This window comes from Sinohyriopsis cumingii, unplaced genomic scaffold (genome assembly GCF_028554795.1).
Source record: "Sinohyriopsis cumingii isolate HCF-2022 unplaced genomic scaffold, ASM2855479v2 utg002917l, whole genome shotgun sequence".
NCBI lineage: Eukaryota > Metazoa > Mollusca > Bivalvia > Unionida > Unionidae > Sinohyriopsis > Sinohyriopsis cumingii.
This window is the reverse complement of record NW_028316337.1, coordinates 235,899-256,819: the sequence shown is the minus strand read 5'-3', so window position 1 is coordinate 256,819 and position 20,921 is coordinate 235,899. Positions and strand designations below refer to the sequence as shown.

Here is a 20,921-nt window from a genome sequence, read left to right as displayed (position 1 = left end):
AAGCTAGTTTGTTATTCAGTTCAGAATGATTTCGTGGGATTACCTTGGAGTTACCCTAGTCGTGCTATCACAGCGGATAAATGATTAACCGTTATTCTCCTAAGCAAGGTATGAATTGTAAAATATTTTTGAATTGCATCGAAAACACTTGACGAATAATTATATGGCACACCTGCCCACCTAGACGATGCGTCACATTGATTCTCGTTATATAAACTAATTTTTTCAGTCTAATATTCCAATTCTAATATTCTGATTCTAATATTGACATTGTAAGTTTGGTAGAATTTGTAAGGCCTGTGACCAGTTTTACCTTTGGTAACCACGATTTATTAACAAGTCACACGCTCTTGATATTATAGTAATTATAGAACGAGGAGCAGTATATATGGCAAAGGAATGCAGCGCCGTTAGTATTCGAAGCGCGATCTATTTTATATTTACTGGCGAATAAATAAAATGTTTAATCAAACGATTCCACACAACTTCTGTACAGTAATATTGCATACATGATCGTACATGTGCCCTGGAGGTAATTTAAATGTCTATAAAACGGCATCTTTTCATTGTAATGATTCAGAGAAAAAGAAAGCAACAGGAATTAAAATTAAAATGGCAAACTATATAATTGCAATCCAAAATAAAATTTACCTTCAGCAATTTCCTGGTAACAATAGACTGTGTGATAACACTGTACATTCTTGCGTTTAATTTTGTCTGAAGTCTCGTACGTCTAATTTCGTGTTAAATTGTCTAAAAATCATATAATCACTACGATCGATGTTCATTCGGGTACTTTGATTTTGCACAGCTGTTATTCCTCCAAATGTTGTTTTATGACACCTTCTGAGACAAAATTCCAAGTAACATGTACAAGGCCTTTTGAAGTGGCCCCTTCAACATGTAGTTGGAAAGTTGAGCTTACTGTAGGAACGTCAGTGACCGCATGGTTTGAATATATTACCATTTAAGAGGTAATCATTGTGAATTTTTACATTTTGAATAGGGCACGTATTTTTATATTGAAATATACTATGTTAATTGGCGTAGCTCTAAACAGTTTCTGCATTAATATTGAAGACAGATTAACTCTGAGATGGACAAAGTAAATTCCATGTACGGCCATCTATTGCCAGAATAGTATTTTAAAGGAAATATTTTGAACATTTGAACTGTTGATTACTCTTTTAAAAAAATGAAGTTAATTTTATTGGATTTAATGAAAATACCTTAAAATAACGTACGGCTTAAAAGTCTAATATTGAAAATAACGGTTCAAATGACAAAAATAACAATTTGATGTTAAAATGGGTTTAGAGGTCACTTTGTTGGATTATAAACTGAATAATCCTCTAAATGTCTGCAATTTTTAATTTTGAAGATATCAACAGTGACAAGTAATGCTTGAAGTAAGAGTACCAAACACTTTATACGCCCACATCGTACTCTTTTGTCCACTAATAACCTTCAGCACAAGTCTAGAAAAGTAATTCCCAACAATAAGGTAAGAAGTGATAATGATGAAACAAAAATTACACTGATAAAGCATCACAATTTACTAAATTTATGATGCAAATATATTCATCGTTTTTTTAGGATCAACAGCGGGAGTATGCACTACTTGAAATACCGATCGGAAATTGAGAGGACGTTATTTGAATACTGCAACAGAAATCCTGTCAAATTCGCACAGACTATCGTTCATAGACCATTGCTAATAAATGCAGTTTATCATCATACGGGATTCCATTCTTGGCTACCGGTGATGGAAACGGACTGTTCAATTGTTTCAACAGCGTCGAGTGGCAATGAGAATATGGCATGTGAGTTTCGTATTTGAACAGCAAATTGCTATTCATACAGAACTGACTACAATGAATTGTGTGTAACTTTTGATCATGTGCCAATTCAAAGATTGTTATAAAACTGGAACACTTGTCTATATGAACCATCACGGCGATGAGCAATATTATGTTACTTATACAATCGCTGTACCCAAATATAAATGTAACAAATGACAACACGCCTGGAACCTTACTTTTACGACCTGGCTGTAAAAGAACCTCCTGTCATCATGTGAATTAAAACAGGCCCTGAAGCAAATGACGTGAACTGTCGACCACTATGTACAGATCTTGAAAATGGGAACCTTACTGCCCGTTGATCACCAATTTAGTTTTGTCTACAAACATCGAGGACTCCATACTCATTTTACTGCATTTAAATATTCAGGTCCCACTGGATAACTTCGTATTTTGGCACCTCCACAATTTGAAGGTAGAATGCATGAACCTAATTATTACAAGCCTAGGATTTATAAATTCACATATAAGCTAAATCTGTAATGTGGTTTAGATGTTATCGCACTTGCCTTCTACTCATTGGTGAGAAAATACAAGTCCAGTGTTTTGTTCAGTATTGGATTTATTGTGCATTATTGGGTTCATAGGTGGAGACTGAGACATTTCTCCTTGCTTTGTTACATACACCCTTATCATATGGGACAAAGGCCAATTTACATCTTGCAAGCACATGAATCATCAGGCACTATAATGCAATGCCATGACCAGTACCCTTCAAAAACTCTAATGGACTGACCACTAATATGCTGTTCATACTATGTTGTTTATACAGACAAGTAGCAAACTAACCAATCAGAAAGTTGTTTACCACTTGTCACACAATAGAACAACCCAGCATGACCAGCAATCAGGGTAGCTGCATTGCTCAGTGAACAAAACTCTTAACAGGTAATCCTGGTTCAAGGTTGCCAAAATGGCTAAATATGTGTAAACTGAGAATAACACAATAATTGTAACTGATGACTTTATTTCACTCAATAATAAACATTAACTACATAAAAGAATAAAATATTTACTTCTGCCTAATTAAAACATGAATATAAAATTATAAAACATATGCTCCTGCTACACAGATACTTTGAGTTAGGCTTGGAAATGGATTGGCTTGTTTGTTGACTGCCCGTCAGACTAGCACGGAGATCAAATGCGTAACTTGGGCTGCAAATGAAAAGCCTACTTGGCTTACGTATTTACGTACGTCTGCTACAGAGGTAAATATCTATAAAAAAATCGTGCATAGTTGATGGGTGATGAAAAATATGCTCATTTGTTGTACCACTAGTGAACTTTATTCTTTTATAAGGCACATGCTGATTGTTTTAGCTGTCTTGTCATGGCAAAATGTTCCAAAAATAGCCTTTTGCTTCAAACACGAATGTAAAAGAGGGGTTAGTGGCAGTGTTGGTTCAGTATTTATAAGGAATTGACCCGATTGCTGCAGTCAAAATCTCGGCATGCATGTTTTCTACAAAAAATCAAGTTTGTTTTTATTTTTAACTTTGAGTCTAAAATTCTCATTTGTCTGCAATAAGTTACTCTTATTTAAATTCAACAGAAAAACCGTCAAGTGAGTCCTGAATCAGGAAATGAAGGAAACTAGTCTGAAAAATTGGTTGTTAGCAAGCTACAACTAATGAATGTCATTAGAAACAGCGCCATCGGCCATATCTTTTCAGACGAATCTGCGACACCTTTAATAAGCGCGTTCTCCAAAAGCAATTTTAAATTTGTCAAACACAGTTGATGGAAATTTTTCTCTAGATTCTTTCCCTACAATACTATAGGAAAATAGTAATAATAGTTACAGTAATAATAGTTATAGTAATAATAGTAATATTAATATTATGACTGATGGCAATTATAGAAGTCATATCTATCTCTAAAACCATCCTTTCATTCCAGAAATAGTGCATTGCAAAGACCAGGTACCGTCCATCATCTAGACACATTTGACAAAATGTAACTTAATGTTTGCTGAAATCCACAAATAGAACAAGAATATAAATATACTTTTAATGTTAAAATAATGTATTTGAGAGTATTTGCGTGTTTGAGTATTCGAGTAGAACGACTCGCACAAGGCTGTAGCATATACATAATTAACTAGTTGGTGGAAATGATTTCATTCTTGTCGGTATGGCGATCTTCGCAGCTAGGATACACTGGTAAAGAAGGTACTTGTCCTATGTCCTTATTCTGTCCTATGTACTGTAGTATTGCAAAGCATTCGCCAGTCACTCAGTCATGTCCGTTTGCAATGTCAACGTATAGCTTGTCTCTTCAATAGGCAGTAAGACTCTGAATAGTGGAAGATAAAAGAAAGTAAACAATTTGGGTGTTTTGAAGAACTGATCAAACGCGTCTTGACTAAGTGCACTTGCATAGTAATCGTCTCAATGGGTAGAGCTTAGACATAGTAGTGAAATTGCATAATGTTTACATCTGTCCCATTAGGTGCATGCCATCGTTTAAGGAAACTGTTCAAAAAGCTACTAAATGCCAGTCCGACGTTACGGTCAATGTCAAGCTTTGTGGTTGAAGGAGAACTAGAACCCATGCGACATTACAGAATATCCGGAATGGAAGGGTGGGTGGATGGTGAAGGCAAGGGTCAGGGTCTAGAAAAATTAAAATTAGAATTAATCTCATTCTCTGTATATACCTGTTATTATTTGGAATTTGATTTAATTCTGGCACGCCTCCGTTTCAGTCTGTGGATCTAAACAATTTGGGCTAACTGGATATGAAGACTCCTGGATGTCAAATCAATCATCCAATATTGGACAGCTGTTCTAATGTCCAATTTATTGTAATCTGGCAAAACCCTTCCAACATTCAATAAAACATGCAGATATGCAATAAAATAGTCTTCATTACATAATGTGAGCCGTGGAAATGTAAAAACCGGTAAATTGATATGGACACAATTATGATCGTATAGTTAAGATACATGGTGTAACGACTAACGTTTTATGGCCAACCATAAATACATGTCATTTTCCTGACTCGCTCGTGATAGCTTGAAAAAAAGACTCGTGATAGCTTGAAAACAAAACTGAAGGGCTACATGTTTGTTTACTTTTTAAATTTCTTATCTATAACATTGCCTGTACATGTTAGTCTGAGTGACGGGTGTAGCATGCGGTAGAATAACTTACTAATTCGTGGAATTGTTTTCGATATTTTCGAACTCCTCCATTTCCACCTCCCGATTTTCACAGTTGAGGCACACTGTCCAGGAAGGTTCGTCCGAGTCGAAAAATCCTTCCGGATCTAGACAGTTGTGCTTCTGTCCTATATACTGCAATATGGCAAAGCAGTTACCACATTCAGTTGAGCTTGCCCTTTTGCAACGATAGCTTGAATATTTTTATTTTTAATGACTACCTGTTTTTGTTTACTTTTAAAACTTTGTATCTATAACATTTCCTGTACATGTTAGTCTGAGTGACTGGTGTAGCATGCGGTAGAATAACTTACTAATTCGTGGAATTGTTTTCGTTATTTTCGAACTCCACCATTTCCACCTCCCGATTTTCACAATTGAGGCACACTGTCCATGAAGGTTCGTCCGAGTCGAGAAATCCTTCTTCCGGATCTGGACAGTTGTGCTTCAGTCTATATGCTGCAATATGGCAAAGCATTTACCACATTCAGTTGAGCATGCCATTTTGCAACGACAGCATATAGGTTGTCTCTCCACGACTCTGAACTGGAAGATTAAAGTAGAAATTGTGTTTTGAAAAAACTCGGAAGAAACGGATCTAAGTGAACTTGTATAGTGATCATCTTGATGGGCGGAGCGAAGATTTCGCAATGCAATGTTGTCATTTCTCCAATAGGTAAATGTCCTTTAACAAACAGTAGTCCCACGTGTCGGCCTCAAACATTACGGTCAATGTAGCTTTTATTTGTTGAAGAATAGCCCATGTGGGATACTGAATAACCAGAGTGGAAGTGGTGGGTGGGTGGGTGGTGAAAGCAGAGGTCACTGTAGGTCGAGGTCGAGCAAAGAAAGTGCAAATCTATATCGATATCGACTGTAGGTGACTAGTTTTTTTTTTGTTTGTTGATGAGATGTACTGTTAATCTCGGTTTGCACACTGTGAAATACAGACGACCTGTAAAACACAGCATTCAGAAGGGATAAAAGGTTTCATTGGTTTTAAATTTAGATATGTTTAACGTCACTGCTCAGTAAAATTGTCACACACGCACACACACATACACACACACACTTGTATATGCGCGTGTCAAAATCAATACTGCTACAGCCAAATCTGCGTATGGCAAGGAGGATGGGTTTATAAAAGGAACCATTTTTTTTCTTTATCGTACTGTCTTCTTGACAGTACTGACTGGCCGGTTGATAAAATGTTCATATATTGTAAACATGTATATCAATTGATACCAATTTGTCATTGTTGGCGGTTAGTGAAGCAATCATATTATATAAATATTGTGTATTGTCATTGTCTGTCAACTTTTATTAGTTTCCATTTATTTTAAATTAATAAATAATAAACTGATTGACTTAAAGCTCTCACACGTTGCAGTCGCCTACTTGCTGGTCATCTACAGTTTAATGACCACGGTTGTAATCTACTGATTATTGACCAGGGTGGACCAATTTAAAGGAATGATTGCATAGTGGAATGGCTGATATTTTATTATGGACTGTTACATAATTGTATCTCGATGACGTCAGAACTGCCAGTAATGCTTATCTGCTGTATTTGACCATTCTATTTTGGTAAGTACTTAAAAAGCTAAGACAGTTTTACTTGATAAACATGAAATTACATTAAATAAAAGGTATATTTATGATTTTAAAAGTAATTTTAAAAAATTTCTCCCCACCCGCAAGCAAGTTTTAAAATATGCCAAGACTTTAATCCAAAGAAAGTAAATATTTGTTTCCTCAACATAATCAGTCCACTGCCTGGGTGAGACTAGTGGTTGAGGCCTCTTTTGTACAACGGTACTGCTGATAAACAGCTGGATGGATAAGGTTGGTAACCATTCCATCCATCTACCTCGAGCAGAGTACCACGTAGCTACTCGATTAATTGTAAATTATTGCACTTCACTCTTAGTAACTCCTCAGTGCCACTCCTCGCCAAGATAACGCATAGTTCCATCTAGTAGCTAACAAAACTCAAATAGTTTCATGACCGCTACCGCAACCTAAATCTGTAAAACCGCGAATCCAAAAAAACTAAACGGTACACACTGCAAGCGCTGTCGTATATATGTATGTTTTCCAACAATGCATGAACGACACAGGTATATCTACTATCATGGTTTAAAACGCGCTTTGTAAATATTTTATGCATACAAAATCCAATTATTTATTAGTGAACACTAGAACAAACTAAACCCTATTCAGGCGCATGACAGGTGCGCACATCCCTGTTTATAATCAACAGAACGATACATATCGCCCATTACCACGGTAAAACAAACAAAACAAAAAACACAACATATATGCATGATAAATTACGCCTCAAATAGGTAATAATTGTTGAAACAAAATCGTCGCAAACCTACATTACAAGAATTGTCATAATACGAAACGAAACAAGAATCCACTAGTTGCAGATATATGAAACACAACTCGCCCAACTTGTTGGCTCGAACTAAGGAAAGATATCCATCCTAATGACAGATATTTATGTATAAAATGACCACCACACCTTGTAGTATCTGCTGGAACATGCCTATTACCCAACAGTTAAGCCGTGTGCTGTACTTGGCACGTACAAACTAGGAACAAGGGCGAACATAAAAAATAGACCCCCCCCCCCCGAACAAATACGGCGTACCAAATGCGTTCATTTGATTATATTTTATATCAGACGCGTCATGTCAGGACCTCCCTAACGGGACGTGGGGGAGACCATACTTTATTCACATTCACAATTACCGGCGTCCAATGCCTTGATCCATTTAGCACTATACCGGCCTCCTTACACCATTCAGCAAATACCTTTATGTAAAGCCTGTGCCCAGTTGTCACTTTTCATGCGAGCTGATGCTAATTATGCCAAAAACTTCAGAATCGAATAATCAAGAGATATGAAATTTCCTAAGTCGTGTTTCATTTTGTGTATTGAGAATACTCGTTTCTGACAAGGGATCAAAGAGGTTAGCTCAAGGTAGCCGCCTGATTTGTGATGGTATATGAAGTGTCGTACGTGACAAAAGTAGTTCCAAGCGATCAAAGAGGTTGGCTCAAGATATCCGCCTGATTTGTGACCTTGTATGAAGTGTCGTAGGAGACAACAAATTTTCAAAGGAGAAAGTAGTTGTTGAAATTTCAATCTCGCGTGTCGAGAATTCCCGTTTTCGCACATTGTTTCGCATTGTTGGTGTTGAAAAATCTGTTACATATGTTGACTTTTTTCAAATGTGTTGAATTACATATTTGGTTGCAGGTTCAATGTTCTATATCGAGTGTTTAATTTTATCGGTTGAATTAATCGGTGGTGGTTGAAAATTTCAATATAGTATATTGGGAATTCGTTTCCAATGCTGAATAAAATTGTTTGGGTTGAAGTTCTATTTCATATTTCGAGTCTTGATATTTTATCTGCTAAATTGCACACAATACATCCAGTCATAAAGAAACATATATGCCATAAAGATATTTTACATGTTATTTACAACGTACACTTGTGAATATAGTAATAAAATTACACAGCCAGATGACTTTATGAATAACACAATATATACAATTATAGTACTTCTATAGTGTATGTATATATAGTACAATTATAGTACTTACATACACGTGACATTGCATCTGGAATGTGATTATCTTTTCTACTGATGTGCCTAAGATAAATGTTGTATTTCTGCAACATCAGAATCCACCTTAGCAATCTGTGAAGCTTGTTAGTCATTACGTTTGATGAAATTATTAGTAATCTGTGAAGTTTTTTGGTCATTACGTTTGATGAAAGTATTAGTAATCTGTGAAGTTTGTTGGTCATTACGTTTGATGAAAGTATTAGTAATCTGAATACAATAACTGAAGAAGGAGCTAATTAACACATACTCAAAGTTGCAAAACCAATATTAAATCTATGCACCCCTTGACAGAGGCGTAGCTATGATATTTTGCGCCCGGGGACGAACTATAAAATTGGCGCCCCAGCCCCCTCCCCGTTTAATCACATTTTTGAATATTACCCTTGTTTACTTATTATAATGTAACGTTGTAAGCCTCATTTTGGCGCCCCTGTACCTTGGCGCCCGGGGACATATGTACCCCCCTGCCCCCCCCCATCCCCAGCTACGCCTCTACCCCTTGATACTGAAATATTTCTCTGGTGCTTGCCTAATTGTTTAGCTAAATATTACACTGGATGAACCACACCATATTTGTCTTCTTGAATTAATAATACACCAACCCCTTCATCGCGTGCATCAAGACGATTGGATGACATTTGGAGTTGAAGGGACTGGTGTACCCTTAAATATGGCCTCTGATGTATCAACAGCTTCTTTACATTCGTCAGACTAATACAACTTGGTTTTGTATGCAACCAATTGGTCAGTGGTTCAGCAATTATAACAAGTTCTGAGCGAAATCTTTGATAATATTCATCCCCATACCCCAAAATATCATACCACTTTTTATTGATATGCTCAGGGAATTCAGAAATAGTCGTGACCTTAACCTCTATGTGTTTAACATTACCATGTCCCATAATATGGCCTACATATGTAATACAAACACAGCAAAACTCGCCCGTGCTTAAATTCAGATTCAGCTCATATCCCTTCAAGGCTGACTACGTCATAATTAACACTTTGTTATAGTGACAGAAGTACAGACTTCATGAGCTTTGGAAATAAGTACATTTTTGTAATAACAAAGTTCATTGCTCTCTTGGCCATTGTGAATATTCAGCTATTTACTCGAAATGAGGAAATACTGATCGTACTTTCTCTTCCTTGAAGGGGTTAATCACCTAATATTTCTTATAAATTCAAAACCTGAAGTTGGATGGGGGTTGTTTTCGCATGCTTGCTTGTTCTAATTCTTTTAATATAAAATGCATTTCCTTTTCTTTTCTCTGCATTTACGTTTCTCTTTATTCTCTTTTATTTACATTTTCATTTCTCTTTATTTTTTTTCTCTTTCCCTCTGCATCTGTATTTCCATCGCTTCTTTTATCTCTGCCCCTCCCTTTCGTCTCTCTGAATTAGCATTTCTCTCATTTTCACTTTGCATTAGACTCTCTTTTCGTTCTCTTCTTGCTTTGTTAATTTGGATTTCTTTCTCTTTGTTGTTTATGATCTTGTATTTGTTTTTCTGGTTCTTTTTTCTCTTCGGTGGCCTAGTGGTAAGAGCAGCCACCTTGGATGCGGGAGGTCGCGGGTTCGACTCCGGCTGAGTATGACCAAAAACTTTAAAAAATGTCTTAAATTTGATATAAAACAGAATGGCTTTATATTTGGTCAAGGGCAGAAAAAGATTATATTTGGTATAAGACAGAAAAGCATTATATTTTGTATGGGACAGAAAGACTATTTAGTATAGGACAGAAAGGCCTTATATTTGGTATTGGACAGAATAACCTTATATTTGATATTGGGCATAAAGGTCACATATTGCTTTTGGTAACACATAGGAAAACGCTTTAAAAAATATTGAAAAGTTTGAGAGCAGCAGAACTAAAAGAAAAGAATAGTAATTACAGAAGACATGCAATTATGCAACCATTAGCTAATGCCCTATTGCACAAGAGACAGTCATGAAAAAATGCTGAATGGATGAACTTCAGATATGCACAAAAGCAACAATAATAATGGGAGATGAAATATACGTATGCCTATTTAGTATGCAAAATATAACTGCATGTTCCAAAGACTTACATAATTTGTGAATTAGAAAGCCCGACGTGTCCGTTATATACATACATTTTACTCTAATCAATGTAAGACCACAGATCTCACAAACTGCCAAATGTATATCAACAGCACATCTGCACGGTTTCTCTTCGTTAGGTTTCCGTACCGCCAGCAGTTCACACCGTAGAAACTAGCCAACTATCCCCTAACAAAGGGAACTAATTCTACTACGTCACCTTAGGTCAGTCAATCCATGGTATCCAGGCACATTTCGCAGTACAACATCATCAGATTAGCCACCATGGCGACATGAACCGTATCTGCCGAGTCCCTTATTTATTCCTTTTTGTAATTTACCGGTTTCCTACCGTAAATACTGCAGTAGTGAATGGGGGCACTTTAGCTTCAATGGAATTAGCATTACAACCACCACCACCCGGGCCACTTAGGCGTCAACATTTTTAAAATCACCCTGGACCACAATAGCGTCAAGACAAAAGGTTGGGTTTTGTATACGGATAATAGGAATGGAACAGGTGAGTGACGTAACGGTACTGGATATTAGCAACAATGTTGCAAGGATCTAACCTGAATACGCACTACTCTAGGTAAAGACATTTATAATACATAAATAAATTTATGAACATCAATCTATCACACATAAAATATAAAATCGACTAAAAAATTGTAGGCAAGAGTTTAAATGTTTTTGAAGGCAAACCTAAAATATAAAATATAAAATCGACTAAAAACCTTTTTAGGTAAGAAAGCAGAACTTTTTCGAGGTGACCGAGTAGCCCTGAAAAGGACCTTTGTGGGTTTTTTTTATTAACATCATTCCGTTAACATAGAGGGCGTCGCATAAGTCTTTTTCTCTTCCTCAAACTTCTACTGACTTCTGGACCGTACATGAATATTATCTTCATACAACTTTGTCTCTCCACATAAATCCTTCTTTTCCAAACGCGCTTATCAGTGATCCTGATGATTGTCCATGATGATCTGACATACATGGGTAAATCCATATGGAACAGCATCGACGATACGAGGGTAGATGATCCAACCTATGTCCACTTCTTGTGACGAGAACAGATGGAGCGAATGAAGTGAACCGATGTTATTTATAGTGGAAGAGTGGATCGAAACGGATTGAGCTTTTTCACCAATCCCAATACGCGTTACAAAAATCCAGTCACAGTATGGAGTCTGTCTTCCAATCCGAAGAGAGCTGCATGTGACGTCACATTCCCTATATAGGTGCACTAGCGTCAGTGCGCAGTGAATCAATGCGACAGAGTTAGAACAAGACGGAAACTAAGAAGACGATGAATTGCGGTGCATCAGCCGTGGAGACAAGCGGTGATGGCATAGCAGCGGATATCAAGGTCGACACGGTCCTATTTCCAGAAGAGACCGACCTTAACTGGGATTTAATGGATTATCTCTTTATTCTTCGCAAGAATTTGTTTCGGTACCAGCACCTTCGCCACCTTATCCTTCATTGCCACTCGTCGAGAAGTTTAAACTGAGACAGAAAGAAGAATTTGAGAAATTTTTACAGGAGCAGAAAGAAGCAGAACAAGCTTTTCTCCTTCAACAGCAACAGCGGGAAGAAGAATAGGCAAACAGAAGGAAACTAAAGGAAGAAGAAACAAAGTCTAGGAGAGAAGGAATGTGAAAGTCAAACGGTGACGGTACTCTTTGACATTTTAGCAGAGTTAAGGAGTCTGAAACAAATGTATCAGACTTCCTACTTTCGGATCAGGAGAAAAAGACCTTCCCGAGCCAAACAGCCCAAGCCTGTTACTACGCCTGAGATACAAGCCCTATTTATTTATACCAAATAATCGACAGGAGCAGGTCCAGAGGTAGGCTTTGGTCATGGCAAAGGCTTAAGGTAGCTAAAGCGGATTGCTTCCCGTTCCCGTTCCTGTTTTTATTTTTATTTTTTAAAGCTAACACCCTACGGTCCTTTTCAGGGCCACTAACTTCTTTCGGAAAGAGATAGTATTCATTTTGCCAATAATCAATTAAAACTCAAAATCCCTTCTTTTTCTGTTACTTATTTTAAGAGCACAGGCTCGTAACACTACTACTTATACTATTGATAACGATGCTGATATTGATCATATTTTTTGCTTGTTTTCTTCCCGTTACAGCTTTCTTTTCTTTAGTTGTTTAGACGCATCCCACCCTTCACTATAATTATAGATATCACCATAATCATTATGCTTAAAACTATTTTAAGAAATGCAATATGCATTCAGAGATCAAAATTAGAAAAAGAAAACATTAAAATGTTGGATCAAACGAGGCATAAATCATTTTATATAAAGACCAATCTACTCACAAATATTGAGAATAATTTAACAAATAAAATATACATGAAGTAATAAACTAGCTCTACATTGGTGGTTATTGCTGCTGTTGTTGTTGATGATGATCCCATTCTGCTTTATTACAAAAAAAAGAAGAAAAAGGTGTACATTTAAAATTAACGCAAAAAGAAACCATCACAAATCTATACAGTTGTCTTTAATATGAACTGACTTATATATTCACATCCTAATCAGGTAATTAGAAGAAGACTTTCTGTCAATTTTACATAGATTTTGGAACTAATTACAGTTGGTTATATACAATTTCCAGTATCAGCCATTCAACGGTCCGTTGTCTCACCTCGTGTGCGGAGCTTCAAATGCCACATTTGCGATCTTTTACGAGGTTGACCGAATGTTAGTGAAAAACCCAGGATGTCTAGAGTGGAAAAGTTTTCAAGGTGTGTCATAATGTGTTTTTGGACGTGTAAAAAGATCGTAATTTTCTAAGATTTGGTTGGCAATGCATTAATTTAGTCTTTGCTTGGGTAGGAAGCAATTTTGAATAACTTCTGAAATATGCCGACGGAAGTAAGGTCGAATGTAAATCAAAAACCTGGGTCACTTTCGATTTCACGAACCACCAGAGGCTCAGTTTTCTAGAAGCTGTGTACACTGCTTACAATGCAGATTGAGATGGTCAGATTCTCTTAGCATTTATATCAGAAACCTGTTTTATTTTTAATTTTAAGCAAGTCTGAATGTTTTCGTGATTTCTATTGGATTCTGTTTGGATTTGGATCATCGGGTCCATGGCAGTTCAAAGTAGAAGTTTATGCACCCCAACCCCAAATTTCTACCTATAATTTTCATGTCCGAAGGTCATTCTTGACACCATGTGATGTTCACAGTGCAAACACAAGCCCTTTTGACAATTCTGCAAAACATTGTATACTAAACAGGCTGATGCAACTGAAAATAGTTGTCATCCAAGCCATTTTTGAGATATTCTACTTGCCACACACCCATGTGTTTTCTGTTATTGGAGGTAAGCTCTTCTTCCTAGCCGACTATTGGTATTTCACTATCAACATACTGCAGAGCAACTATGGAAGGTGTACATGCCTGACATCACTTTCAAGAACAACACAAGCTGAAACACCTAGTTCACAAATATTATCTTTAAATAGTAAACAACAAAAAAGCCTTAAGTTGAGAAATTTCCCAGGAGCTAATTTAAGAAACTGGACCTTGCCACCAAGAGTAAATTGTAAAATAAATAAAAGTGAATATATGTTTTAACATTTTAGATTTGGTAATTTATTGCACTTTCACAAGCTGGTATTGTCTAAACTGACAAAATTCATTTTTCCTATATGAATAATGGTTTAAGATAGTGTACCATATTTTATGTATTTTATTTTTACCCTTTAATTTTTTGTACATAATCCAGTTATTAGAATCATAATTATTTAAATGTATCATAATTTTGTACATTTCACTTTGTATTTTTCGAAAAATCTATTAAATTATTGGACATAAAATTTATACTAAGATTTACGTTTGCAAAAAATATCGATAATACCATATTGCCATTTTGTTTTTACAAAAATGAATAATTAATTGTTGGTGAGAAAATGCAATGATTGATGCATAAGTTTTTTCATTGTCATTACAATATCTACTGGTGTTTATTAACAAATGGACAAAGGACTTCATAGACCATACATTTAAATATTACATGTATCGTTAATTAGTTCTTATGAAGTCCATCACCATAACAAAACACGACATGCATTTTAAAATGAGTTCAGAAGCCCTTTGATGTTTCCTTATCCAACAAAAATTACATCTCAGTACACGCTAAAGTGAAGACCACAAACCCTTGGTCAACTAGCCTTATTGTTTCATTATAGTCATACAAACATAAAATATAAAAACTTTGTCATTTTCTATCATTAATTTGAAAGTCACGGACTCTGTTAAAATCGATTCGTATATGAACTCCATAATATTGTCAGCTTGAAATAGCGTAAAAGTCAGTCTTGCTATTTCTGTGTTTGGTAGGCATCTGTCAATATTTCTATGCACCTACATCATCACTGTATGGCAAAAATATTAGAAATTTAGAGCAGAACAGCAACAATACAGTAGTAAGATAGAAGAAACAATAACATTATAGAATACAATAATGAACAGACAACAACAATATACAACAACAGCAAGGCATTATGTAAATATCCTGAAATAAAATTAGTTTAATCAGCTCAAATATGTTTAATTTATAGAAAAATATTCATGGCAGTGATGACAGTGATGATGATGACAATGATGATGATGGTTATTGTTATTGTTATCATTGGTAATAATAATAATAATAATGAGGACTTTGTATAGCGCCTGATCTTTAAAAGCTCTAAGCGCTTTACAACATTAGACAACACCTGTAAGATAAAAAACATAATGATATGATTACAAAAACAAACACCATGAAATTAGAAAACATTTTTAAAAAACATTTTAAAAAAAAACATGCTCAGAATATTTAAGGTAGGAAACATTATTAGGTCTTGTACATTATTACTGAGGATGTCATTTATAGTTTTTCCATGCTGGACAGAAATTTGGAGAAAAAGTCATATTAATTTATTATAGAATGCTTAAAATGTTTGTCTTTTTTTAAATAGATTTTATAATGCATAAACTTTCAGAGATCATTATTTCGTTGAATGTAAAACATAATTTTATATAACAAGCATCTGTTATGTGTCCTCTGTAACATTACAGTACATTACACAGACACACATTCATTCTGTTACATTATAGCACATTACACAGACACCCACTCATTCTGTTACAGTACATTACACAGACACCCACTCATTCTGTTACATTACAGTACATTACACAGACACCCACTCATTCTGTTACATTACAGTACATTACACAGACACCCACTCATTATGTTACATTATCGTACATTACACAGACACCCACTCATTCTCTTACATTGCAGTACATTACACAGTACATTACACAGACACCCACTCATTCTCTTACATTACGGTACATTACACAGTTCATTACACAGACATCCACTCATTCTCTTACATTACAGTACATTACACAGACACCCACTCATTATGTTACATTACATTAGACAGTACATTAGACACCCACTCATTCTATTACATTACAGTACACAGACACCCACTTATTCTGTTATATTACAGTACATTACACAGACACCCACTCATGTTACATTACAGTACATTACACACACCCACTCATTCTGTTACACTACAGTACATTACAGACACCCACTAATTCTGTTACATAACTACATTACACAGACACCCACTCATTCTGTTACATTATAGTACATTACACAGACATCCACTCATTCTGTTACATTATAGTACATTACACAGACACCTACTCATTCTGTTACATTACAGACACTCACTCGTTCTGTTACATTACAGTACATTACACAAACACCCACTCATTTATGTCAGTAAAGATTCCTTAAAGGAGAGTGTGCACTGTCAGTAGTGTTTCATTTTGTTTTTCTACTGATAGAAACAAATACATGTGACTGCACTCCTCAGGGGCATAAATATATATACTATTTATACTATTTACTATACTATATACTATTTATTAAATGGGTTCACTGTTATATGTGCTATAAAATTAACCAGACAGTGTCCAATCTGACACAATCGGGTATCAATCCAGTAGGGTGAAATATTGTGAAATAAACGGATTTTAAGGATCACAATCATTTCAATAAATGACATATTGCTCAAAGTTAAGAACTCAGCATTGCAAACAAATTGGTATTTATATTGCTTAAGTGTCCGAATACCCCTGACCCTAGAGATAAATCTGATGGTCTATTATACCAACAAATTCTTTTTTGTTGGCATGACCGGCACACTGTGATTGTAAGAAAGAAGTGCTTTCTGCACAAAAAGTAATCAACAATGTACCTGAAAAAACATTTCTGGAGGACTTACCTAAAGAAAGAAGCCTTTTAATTTAGGGGTCAAAAATTCAAAGGTCAAGGACTAAAAGAAGTACAATGGTTTTAGCATAATAGCATTATTTTTGGATCATGTTCCTTGACTGAATTTTGTGGAGGGCTTGCACTTAAGGCATGGAAAAGGTTTATTGACTTGAGATCAGAGGTCAAAGTCATTGTGACTCATAGAAAATCAGATTTGCAAAAATGACTTTTATTCATGAGTAATGTACTTGACTTAAACACTGTGGCTGGCTTGCACTTCAGGAAATTAAGAAACTTCTATAGTATTGGCAAAAGGTCAAAGGTCATGGTAAGTCCTACAGGAAAATAATGGTTTCTTCATATTTAGTTAAGACTGTATACCCGGACCAAAGGTTGTGGTCATAGAGACCTGTTAATCAATAATTTCAATAGCCTTGTTTAGTGCCGACATACAGATTACATGTAGTGCCATGTAAACTATAACAGGGTTAATTATAGGCTGTACCCATGTGCCAGTGGCCAGTAATTTCATATTTGGTACAAGAATGTTCCCTTCATGGCATCTGTAGGGCACAGAAAAAGACTCAAGAATATAAATATAACAAGATTAGCATGCTTGATTTTAGATTAACTGAGCCACTAAATTGATTTATGGAATGAACACTGGTATAATGGGCATTTTTATATATACAGTGCCCCACCCAAAAAAACTTAAACCCTTGGGACCCCAAAAGTTTTTTGGTTTTGTGAAGTTTTTGGTTTAGTGATGTTTATGGCCGTTGTAATTTTTTTTCTTCTTCCTAATTGCTAATATGACAAGAGAAGTGTGGTGGGGGGAGAAAATGTTACATGTGTATTATGAAAAAACTTGTGTCAGTATGTAAGAGTGTACAAAATTAAGAAATCCGTTATTTACTTTTTTAAAGTATATGTACCTAAATGAAGAATTACCTGAACAATATATGTTCCTTCTGAAAATCACATCCTGTTATTCGAATCAATCTATTGGTTGCATAGAAATACAGTCTTCATCACAAGTAAATACTTTTTCTCACCTGTGTGACAGAAAAATGTAGCTGATTTGCTGACCTTACTTTTCTTGTCTCAATCTTGTTGTTTCATCCTGGTTGTCTCAATCTTGTTGTCTCATCCTGGTTGTTGTAGCCATGGTGTCCATGCACTAGGAACTGCTTTTGTCTCCTGATATGCTTCTAGGAATTGTTATAAATTCCAACAACATTAACAAATTTATAATAAACATGATCATTTTTTAAAATTATATTTTGTTTTACTGGGCTTGAGCTATCATATTTGGGATAATAATTGTCTGGAATGTTTTGGTTGTGCTGGGATCCCAGTTGATTTTTCTACCTTTGCAGAGAATGGTAGCCGAACTAGTTGATCTAGGGGTTGGGTTCAAACATGTACCTTATTGCTTATAAGTCAAGCATGCTAACCATTGACCTTTTGTAGTTCCTGCAACCATTCAGTTGCATAACTACCGTGGTAGCAGGTACAGCTGTGGTTTGAGGCTGGCCATCATGGAGGCCGAGCCCAATCAGGTCATGTCTAAAGTGACAGTCAAGCGGGTGGGGTGGGCTGGTACAAACAGTTTGTTGTGGGGACCAGGTTGGGATAGTTATGCCACTGCCTCAGAGAGCTCATTGGTCCTATTCTACATTCCTATGTCAGAAAGCTCATTATGTTTTTTCTACATTGAATTTCCCAGACTGACAAAGGATTATAATAAAAGATAAAATTCAGAAGGAGGATTAGAAAGAATAAAAAAAATGATTCCCTTACTGATCCTCCTCCTACTCCCAGTACCATAAAGTGTACCATTTGATTCCCTCACTGATACTCCTACTTCCAGTACCACAACATGTACCATTCATTTCTGACCTTTATTTTATGCAGATTAAACTAAAATAAAATTGGTGCAATAATAAATTACATCAGCCCTGAATTAATAAATTTCAAGCTAACATCTTGAAAGAAAACAATGAATATGGATTGTCTTAGACATGCCAGTAAACCTGCGAGTACAGTGGAATTTACATACCTTTTTGAGTGGTGTTAAGAAATGCAGAAATCAGTTCCACATTTTCAAGAAAAGTTTGGGACTAAGGTCTTTTGCTCAATTTATAATTGTCTGTTGAATAAAAAAATAAACTAAAATTTAGTTTTACACTCAAATGATGCTGATAGTCTGTGATATTCTAGCAATGATAGTTTATGCTTACTTTCTATCCCTTCTATTAGTGAAGATAATAATATAAAAAGACTTGATCACCAGGATGTTTTAGTATTTTAGTACATGTACAAATGTATTTGTGTTTCTAAGCATCATATTAGAAAGTGCATACCATTCCCATTAGTAACCATACATACAAGGTCAGTGTGAAAAGTCAAGGTTATGATAATTCTTTTTTCTATGCTATGGTACATAAAGTTTAAGCTGGCAAAACACATTAAGAATATTTGCCACTTAAAGAATGTTAAAAATCAGATTTTGTCTGTTGAATTTCCCAGTCTTCCTTGCTCTGAATTTTGTTTCTCTTCCAGGTTCATTGATGTGGCAAGGACATGACCTAACAGGTTCATTGATGTGGCAAGGACATGACCTAACAGGTTCATTGATGTGGCAAGGACATGACCTAACATTACTTGTACCAAAGTTGAGATGGCAACACCAATCCCCTCAGATAAGGTCAAGGACAAAGAGTACACAAACTGGCTAAAGGTGACCTTGGCCCTGTATTATTTGAAATCGGGACTGCACACTTTCATAGAGACTGAAGTAAACTGCCTACATCAGTCACTTGTACACAAAATATATGGAGGTCCAACAGTGCCACTACCACCTTGTACCATCTGTGATGCTAGACATGTGAAAAGAAACAAGTACAATGGAGTTTGGGAATTCCAGAAGCAATGTAAATCATACTGTGGTGTCTGGCTTTATGAATTGTTGAAACTCCACATCAATCCTAAATCAGAGAAAATATACTGGGATAACAGTCATGTACCTTCATGGCCATTTGATTTGTGGGAATGTGCCAAAGTTTTCATGCCAAAGGGGCAGCAGGCTACCAATGCAGGACCAACTGAGTGTGATGTCCAGGCACTGTTGACACTGCTGACAAGTTGTACACACTTCCATCCTAAACTTTCTCCACAAGGCCTGGGTCTTACACACACAGTAAGTTAAGCATTCAAAATATTTTTTGGCAGGTCTGTTACATTAATGAAAGACCATTTTTGACAGAATCTGTTTCTGTGGTTTGATGAATATACACATATATGCACTCTAAGCAATGTAATATAACTCCATGACATATATTGAGATCTACCTATTGATACAGAACCTTCAGATACAATTGTTGAACAGTATATATTTTTTTTCTATTGCTTTTTATATGATTTTATGTTTTGTATAACAGTATTTTGTAATTGACATATGTCTAAAATCAAGTAAATGGTCTACATGACCAGTGACATTTATTTCGTAAATAACATAATTCATACTGGTAGATAATATTTCTCTGTCATGATAGAATAAATATTCATATATGATTTGAAATTGTAAACATGTTCACTTCAGTTTGAGCTAACAATTAGGTCTTGATTCTGACCTTGGAAAGTTCCAGAAAAGAAATATCCCATTAAGTTGACTGATTATTTTCAAAAAATGGTATTTGCAACCTAGGTTAAGTGGAGGGGAGTATTGTTTACTTAAGGATTATTCATTCCTGTCTTAACATCTGAAACAGAGTCAGTTTTATTGTTGTGTTCAGTTTTTAATTTTGGTGGATGTATTTTACTCTAGTTTTTTTCTCCATTGGAATTACGAAGAGCTTGATAATA

The 20,921-nt window shown here is 35.6% G+C and overlaps 1 protein-coding gene across 1 annotated transcript in view; it reads left to right on the top strand.

Annotated features, from left to right (window-relative positions):
* Positions 1-13,465: 13,465 nt before the first annotated feature.
* LOC149769961 (uncharacterized) overlaps positions 13,466-20,921 on the top strand; it is a 45,971-nt gene continuing 38,515 nt past the window's right edge. The window contains exons 1-2 of the mRNA XM_089949588.1: positions 13,466-13,503; positions 19,620-20,256. Coding sequence (XP_089805714.1) covers positions 19,738-20,256 — 519 coding nt within the window. The 5' untranslated portion in view covers positions 13,466-13,503; positions 19,620-19,737. The remainder of the gene's footprint in view (positions 13,504-19,619; positions 20,257-20,921) is intronic.